Raw genomic sequence first — 8,701 nt, forward strand, 5'->3', positions numbered from 1 at the left:
TCTAGGTTACAGGTGATACATGGCTGTTTTTTTTTAAGGGAATTTTACGTGTGATTTTTTTTTTTCAGTGCTTCACTTACCTTCATTCAGTTTATGATGACTTAAGTAGTGACTATTAATAATTTGACTCTAATGTTTTGGGAGGATGTTTACAATAAATGCCTAGATCACAAATGTAATCTTTTTCTGGTTTGTTGTTCTTGAAGAAACTTTTGTTTACATTTGTAAAACGTTGCTGTTGTTAGGTGACGTCCAGTCAGTTTTCAATGGTGTGTCATTGGTAGTTGTTACTGTTCGATGCCATCAAGTCGATTCTGACCCCCTGTGACAGAGTGGAACTGTCCCATAGGGTTTCCTAGGCTGTCATCTTCATGGGAGCGCATAAGCAGGTCACTGTCTTGCGAAGTCTCTCAGTGGGTTTGAACCACCAACCTTTGGGTTACCAGCTGAGGTCTACCCTCACACCACCAGGGCTCCTGTTTAACATATTAGCTGTTAATTATATGCTTTATTTGCTCCTCAGATGCCTTATGGTGAAATTGAAGCTAAACCCTTGGGTCATGGAGAAGAACCGGTAATTGAACCATGCTACAAAAGACTGAAGCCAACTGAAGAGGCTTATGTTTTTCCCCATCATGCCAGAGCTAATTTTGACAGAATCCAAGAGAAAACTGGAAATGATTGGATGCCAGTAAGTGTCCTTGATTTCAGAGGAAATCCTCATCCTCAGGGGGACACCAGCCATCCCACAGATTGCTTGAAACCTCTGCATGATGTGATGCCTCAGCACAGACCCGATGCTGTTGGATGCACTGATTCCCAAGTTGTAAAGGAAGCAGGTCCAGTAGCATCCACGGACGACGGCATATACAGTACAAGCAAAGCCTTTATAGGCCCCATTTACAAGCCCCCTGAGGAGAAGAGACGCCGTGAAAGACGGGCTCAGGCACGCACCCTCAGGAGTATAAATGGCAAAGGAAGACGAGAAGAGGCGCCCAAGTCTAACCCCAAAACAACAGAGATTGACAGCGAGTTATTTCAGTTTTACAAAGAAATTGAAGAGCTTGAAAAGGAAAAAGATGATTTAGAAAGCAGCTGTCGGGAACCCAAGCTGGAACCCGAACCTGAGCCGGAACCCGTACCCGATCCGAAACCCATACCCGAGCCGGAACCCGTACCCTCTCTGGTACAACTTGCCCCATATTATCAGAACCTTTCTCGTGATCCCTTAGGGTCTGAAGAAGAAAGGAAAGGCTGCCTCAGTGCCGCTCCTCAGCCACCTTGTGGTTATTTGCCATACCTGGGGAGTCAGCCGGGCCAGCACCCCCGTGACGGACAAGTCATACCCCCGTTCTGTGATGGTTCGTTTCCTTCCTTCAGGCCTGAATGGCAGCCGCTGCCTGCCTTTATTGTACCCCACGGTCCTCCTCCACCCCCTCCTCCCAGTTTTAACTATCATCTAAATCTTCAGAGATTTCCTCCTCCACCAAATCCAGCAGCACATGTTTTCCGTGCCCAAGATGACTGTCGGCCACGGAATGGGGGTTATGTCAATAGCTATCCCGTGAACTGGAATTGCCCAAACTGGGGTCAGAACAGTGCGCATGCTGACTGTGGGGAAAACAGCCGTGATGTGCTTCCCTGTAGACCCGAGCACCCCATGTGTGAGGGGCATGGGCACGATGGTTTCTGTGAAACCAGAGAAGGATGCCGGGGAGATGCTCCTGTGGACGTGTGTAACGGGATCGACGTGCGTGTGAACCAGCAGTGTCAGGAAGCAAAGCTACAGAAATTGCAGAAGTTACTTATCCTTCTGAGAGGCCTGCCTGGTTCTGGGAAAACAACGTTGTCTCGGTGAGTGAAGGGGGTGCCACTGTGAGTTCTTGGTTATCTGGGACCTAAAAGTCACAAATTACGTCAGCGGTGCTCATGTTCCCAGTTGAATAAGACCTTGAGTTTGTTATCCTTTGGGATGGTACCTGACGGTGTGGATGATTCCAAGGATGTTTTCTTTCTTTAATGTTCTGTTGTGTTTTAGAGACAGTGTACACAGCAAATTGGATTCCCCTTTAACAACCCTTAGACACATTGTTCCATGCCATTTGTTACAATTTCCACAGTGTGTCAATTCTCATTATTTCCATTCCATCTGTGCTGTTCCTATTGGTCCAACTTCCCTTCCTTGCTGTCTCACTTTTACTTCCGGGTTGACTGTTTGGTCTTAGAGAGTTCATTGTTTAAGGGACACATCACTCACGGGTGATGTTAATTTTCTAAGCCAGTCTAGTCTTTGGCTGTAGAGGTGGCCTGAGAAATAGCTGCAGTCCCAAGTTCAAAGAGTGTCCCCAAGAGATAGTCTCCAGGGTTCCTCTACTCTGTCGGTCCAGTAGGTCTGACCTTCCTTAGCAATTTGAGTTTTTTTGTTAATTGTGATTTGGGTGAAAGTTGACAGAGCAAATTAGTTACCAATCCCTGTTCTTACACACGCTCTTTGGAGACATTGATTGGAACCCCCACAGTGTGACAGCTCTTCCCACTTCCTCCTGGTGGTCACCATTTCTTCTTTTCTTTTAATTTATTATTATTATTTTTTGTATTGTGATTTGGGTGAAAATTTACAGAGCAAATACACTTTCCATACAGCAGTTCACATACACTTTGTCTCATGACATTGACTACTATTTCCCACAATGCAACAGCTCCCCTCCCACTTCCTCCCCATAGTTACCTCTTCCCTGTGTCCATCCCTCCATGCACTCCTGCCCCCTGAGCTATCTCCCTGTGCATAAGCAGCCCTTCCTTCTCCCATGATTGTTCTCTCCAAGGAGTGTGTCTGCCTCAGGTAAATGTTCAGCTCATATGCCTGTCTACTGTTAGGCTGGAAGCCACAGGTGTGGGTTCAATTCCAGACCTGAAGGGCAGCTAGGGGCCAGTCTCAGCGGTTAATGGTCACCATTTCTGTTCATCCTTCTTTGCTACCCATCGCTGCTCTCTGAGCTTTCCCCCTGGGCAAATGCTGCCCTTTTGATCCCTTATGGTTGATTGTTCTAGGAAGTGCCTCCCTGGTGTTACCACCTCTAGGTCTGTCTGTCCTTTGGCTGAAAGTTGAGCCAGGGGGATAAGTTTATTTCCCAACTTAAAGGGTAGAAATTTGAGTTTTGCTGTTCATTTTTCTCTCATTCTTTCTGGGACCTTAAAAAGATGTCTTATGATAGGGGAAGGCAAAGCTAGTCTTTAGATTGAAATTTGCTTAGGCCTTTAAAAATAGCTACATGGTGTGTAATTACATAGGGAGGAGAGGAAATGCTGCATGTGAACTGGGTGGGCCTCCCCTCTAAGGCGGCTGCGATGGCAGCAGAGTTGGCTCAGGAGCGGATGGGTCGCCCTTGGCCTTGGTTGTGATCCTCTTTCTGACCTTGGTTGAGTTTTGCTTTTTTCTTTTCTTTGTTTTTAACTTTTTGTGATTTGGATGAAAGTTTACAGAGCAAATTGTTTTTCCATTTATCCAAGGTTTGTTTTAAGACGTTGATTGCAAGCTCCACAAGTTTTGCTGTGTTTTGCTGGAATGATTAACACCTGTCTTGGAGTTTCTGTGGGACCCCAATAAGATAAACCAAGGAAAGGAAATTGGCGGCTGTTAAGTGCTGTGCCAAGTTCACAGCATTGATTGGTGGGGGCATCCTCTTTCTGGTTTCCCAAAACATAAGGATTTGAAGTGAGCAGAATTTTAGTTAATGGAGTTGCAGCTGGTGATGTTTGATTACAACATTTTTCAAGTTCTTGGTTTTGTTTACATCTTGAAGCAGAATATTGGTTCATTTGACTATAGAGCTATTTTGTAATTAATAGCACAGAAAAAGGCTATTGAAGTCCATCACAATTCATACAGGGTGGTTCAAGAAGTACAAAAGGAAAATGCTTTTTTTTTTTCTTTGGGTGAAGATACAAAAAGTCCAAGGAACCCATTCTGCATCATCTCGGAAACTACAAAGTAGACAAGCATTCAGTTTGTGACCTGATCATTCCACACTCTGTCATACGCCATGGTCTTTGTGAAGGAATTTCAACATTGCTGTAACATTTTGAGGAGCTCTGGTGGCGTAGCACCTAAGGCACTTGACTGCTACCCAGGAGGCTGGCGGTTCACTCCTCGGAAGGAAGGTGGGGCAATATACTTCCATAGAGATACTGTCTCACAAACCCAAGGAGGGGTCGCTGTGAGTTGGATCTGACTGGATGGCAGTGAGTTTGGTTTGGTTTGATAGCATTTGGAGTCTTCCCAAGGCAGTGAAGGATTTGTCTAGAAGATGATGTTTGAACTATTGGGAAGGATAGATGTTAAAGTGAGGTTGTCCCACAGACGTGGCTATCATCCAGATTTCGGGTACAACATCGGGAAATATGTAGTGGGAATTTAGAAGGAGCAACTAGGAAACCTAAGAAGGAAAGGGTAGTTTTGGGATGACATTTTGGAGTGTAGAGAAGCTGCCAGTAGAAGGTGCTGTTAAGTGCTGTCGAGTCGGACCCGACTCATAGCGACCCCTCCTTGGGTTTCCAAGCGCTACAGAAGTAGATTGCCCCATCTTCCTTCTGAGGAAGACCTTTAGACCCGAGCACCACATGCGTGAGGGGCATGGGCACGATGGATTTGAACTGCCAGCCTTCTGGTTAGCAGTCAAGTGCCTTAGGCACCTTGCTACCAGAGCTCCCGCCGATAGAAGGTAGTGGTGATTTAATAGACTTTGAGGGAGACACGATTGTAGTGGGAGATGATACCCAAGCTAAACCCACTGCTGTTGAGTTGATTCTGACTCGTATTGACCCTCTAGGACAGAGGAGGGCTGCCTCGTAGGGTTTCCAGGCCTGTAATCTTTATGGGAACAGACTGTCTCATTTCTCTCCCTTGGAGCTCCTGGTAGATTTGAACCGCCAATCTTTCTGTTAGCAGCCAAGCACTTAACTGCTGTGCAAACAAGGCCCCTTGTGGAATATGCTGGAGGTGATCATATGTAATATGTATATGTCTTCACTGAGGACTGTTATGGGGTGCCGTCAAGTCAACTTCGATTCATAGTGACCCTGTATGACAACAGAACTGCCCTAAAAGGTTTTCTAGGCTGGGAGCCGGTCACCAAGGCTTTTCTCCCTCCTAGCTGCTGCTGGATTCGAACTGCCAATCTTTTGGTTAGCTGCTGAGCACTTAACCATTGCACCACCAGGACTCGTTATATGAAAATAGGTTTATGATTAAAAAAACAAGTTATATTGGTAACAGCTAATATTTGTTGTGAGTGACAGTTTCCTGAGTATTTTCATCTTGTGAGATGCTTGCATTTTCCTTTTATAAAAGGAGCAGAGGCTAAAGGGGAAAGTTCAGATTAAGTGGCTTTTTTAGACGCGAGCATGGTGAGATTTTGTCTCGGGTATTATGGATATGTTATCAGGTGGGTACTGGTCCCTGGAGAAGGACATCATGATTGGTGGAGGGTTAGCAAAGAAGGAAGGCTCTCCTGGTGGAACCACTGAGACTATGGCCCCTACCTGCCCCTCAGGTCTGGAATTGAACCCACGCCTGTGTCTTCCAGCCAAACAAAAGCCAGGCATATGAGCTGAACATTTACATTAGTTAGATACACTCCTTGGAGAGATCAATCATGGGAGAATAGAAGGGCTGTGTATGCACAGGGAGACAGCTCAGGGGGCAGGAGTGCATGGAGGGATGGACACAGGGAAGAGGTAACTATGGGGAGGAAATGGGAGGGGAGCTGGTGCATTGTGGGAATTGTAGTCAATGTCATGAGACAAAGTGTATGTGAGCTGCTGTATGGAAAGTAAATTTGCTCTGTAAACGGTCACCCAAATCAAATAAAAATTAAAAAAAAAAGGAAAGCCCTCAACGGGATGTGTTGACACAGTGGCTGCGACAGTGGGCTCAGTCATAGAAACAATTGTGAGGCTGGCGTAGGACCGAGCACGTTTCCGTCTCTTGTGCACGGGGTTGCTATGAGTCGGAACCAACTCGATGGCACCTAGCAACAACAAATGACTTTGGGTTATAGAAGCTGATGAGAGATCGAACAAGGAATGGAAATGGTCCTCAGTGTGTTTCCTCCCTGCTGACTTCTGTAGGCACACGGGCCAACACCTGACTCCTGACTTCAAGGAGTGTGGTTGAAGAGGTGACAAATGCTTCTTGAAATCTACCCAAATGGGAGTGCTGCTGCTTACTTACGAAACCTGGTGGCCTAAGGGTCAAGCGCTCAGCTACTAACCAAAAAATCGGCAGTTGGAACCCACCAGCAGCTCCATGGCAGAAGGATGAGGCAGTTAGCTTCTGCAAAGATGACAGCCTTGGAAACGCTGTGGGGCAGTTCAACGCTGTCCTCTAGGGGTGCTGAGAGTCAGAATCGACTCCACGGCAGTGGGTGTGGTTTGGGCTTTGCTTCTGTGAAGATTGACAGCCTGGGAGACCCTGTGGGGCAGTTCTACTCTGTCCTCAAGGGACAGTGTGGGTCAGAATAGACTCCACCTTGATGGGTGTGGTTTGGGCTTTGCGTCTGTGAAGATTGACAGCCTGGGAGACCCTGTGGGGCAGTTCCACTCTGTCCTCAAGGGACAGTGTGGGTCAGAATAGACTCCACCTTGATGGGTGTGGTTTGGGCTTTGCTTCTGTGAAGATTGACAGCCTTGGAGACCCTGTGGGGCAGTTTCACTCTGTCCTCTAGGGGTGCTGTGAGTCAGCATTGACTCCACAGCAGTGGGTGTGGTTTGGGCTTTGCTTCTGTAAAGATAACAGCCTTGGAAACCCTCAGAATCAAGGAAATGGCAAGGGGGTTTACTGTTGACAATTGGGATTGCTTACAATGCCTCGTGTTCTCTGGTAACCCCCATGAAAGGAATAAAGGTGAGGCAGAGTAGAGTGGACCTGATTTGGGCACTAAATTAAGAGAGAGCAATGTTTAGTAGAGGGCGAGCTCCCAAGCAGGAAGCAGCAGCCAGTGGACAGCCGGAACAGGTAAGGGGGAGCCCACAGGCAGAAAGCTAAGGGAGACAAACTTGCACGTCAATTTGTCAGACTGTGGTGGCTTGTGTGTTGCTGTGAGGCTGGAAGCTGTGCCACTGGTGTTTCAAATGCCAGTAGGCTTGCCCCAGGGTGGATGGGTTTCAGCAAAGTTTCCACACTGAGACAGACTAAGAAGAAGGAAGAGGCTATCCTCAAAGCATTGGCCAGTGAATACCTTATGAGTAGCAGTGAAACACTGTCTGATATATTACTGGAAAACTTTATGGATACCCCTGAAACACTGTCAGATACAGTACCAGAAGATGAGGCCCTCAGGTTAGCAGGCACTCAAAATACAACTGGGAAAGAGCTGCCTCATGACAGTAGAATCGACCTTAATGATGTGGATTGAGTAAAGCTTTTGGGACCACCATATGCTGATGTGGCATGACTCAAAATGAGAAGAAACAGCTGCAAGCATCCATTAATAATCGGAACATGGAATGTATGAAGTATAATCTAGGAAAATTGGAAGTTGTCAAAAATGAAATGGAATGCATTGATATCCTAGGCATTAGTGAACTGAAATGTACTGGTTTTGGCCATTTTGAATTGGACAACCATATGATCTACTGTGCCGGGAATCACAAATTGAAGAGGAATGGCATGGCATTCACCATCACAAAGAATGTTTCAAGGTCTGTCCTGAAGTACAGTGTTGTCAGTGATAGGATAGTATCCATCCACCTACAAGGAAGGCCGGTTAATATTATTATTCAAATTTACACATGAACCACCAAAGCCAAAGACGAGGAAATTGAAGATTTTTACCAACTTCTAGAATCTGAAATTGACTGAATGTGCAATCAAGATGTGTTGATCATCATTGGTGACGAGAATGAAAAAGTTGAAAACAAGAATCACCAGTAGTTGGAAAATTTGGCCTTGGTGATAGAAATGACGCAAGAGATAGCATGGTAGAATAGGACTTACTCATTGCAAACACCTTTCGTCAACAATACAAATGGTGGCTATACACGTGGACTTCGCCAGGTCGAGTACACAGGAATCAGATTGACTATACCTGTGGCAAGAGGTGATGGAAAAGCTCAGTATCTTCAGCCAAAACAAGGCCAGGAGATGATTGTGGAACAGACCATCAATGGCTCATTTGCAAGTTAAAGTTGAAGTTGAAGACAATTAAAATAAGTCCAAAACGCAACCAAAGTCACTGCCATTGAGTTGGGTCCAACTCATAGTGACTCCTCCTTGAGTTTCCGAGGCAGTATCACTATGGAGGTAGACTGCCCAACCTTCCTTCCGAGGAGTGGCTGGTGGGTTTGAACTGCCAGTCTTCTGGTTAGCCGTCAGATGCTTTAGGCACTACACCACCGAAGCTCCTAAAACAAATCCACAAGAGCCAAAGTATGACCTTGAATATATCCCTTGTGAATTTATAGACTGTCTAAAGAATAGATATGATGTAAAACCAGAGGAATTGTGGGATGACATCAAGAACATCCATGAAAAAAGCAAAAGGTCATTAAAAAAAAAAAAAAAACAGGAAAGGAAGAAAAGATAAAAATGCATGTCAGATGGTCCTGTAAGTTTATGTGAATGATCTGAATTCCCAGGTGTATAGTAGAGCTGACAAGGGGCAAGGTTGTGGTCACTGCTTGGTCACAGCCAGCTACCCAG

At 45.8% G+C, this 8,701-nt stretch overlaps 1 protein-coding gene across 1 annotated transcript in view; it reads left to right on the top strand.

Moving 5' to 3' along the window:
* Nucleotides 1–523: 523 nt before the first annotated feature.
* The window catches only part of N4BP2L2 (NEDD4 binding protein 2 like 2), a 25,038-nt gene continuing 16,860 nt past the window's right edge, over nt 524–8,701 (top strand). Inside the window, exon 1 of the mRNA XM_007955958.1 lies at nt 524–1,854. Within this exon, the coding sequence (XP_007954149.1) occupies nt 524–1,854 (1,331 nt within the window). The remainder of the gene's footprint in view (nt 1,855–8,701) is intronic.

Source organism: Orycteropus afer, unplaced genomic scaffold (genome assembly GCF_000298275.1).
Source record: "Orycteropus afer afer isolate SDZICR_OR568_19922 unplaced genomic scaffold, OryAfe1.0 scaffold00558, whole genome shotgun sequence".
Taxonomy (NCBI): Eukaryota; Metazoa; Chordata; class Mammalia; order Tubulidentata; family Orycteropodidae; genus Orycteropus; species Orycteropus afer.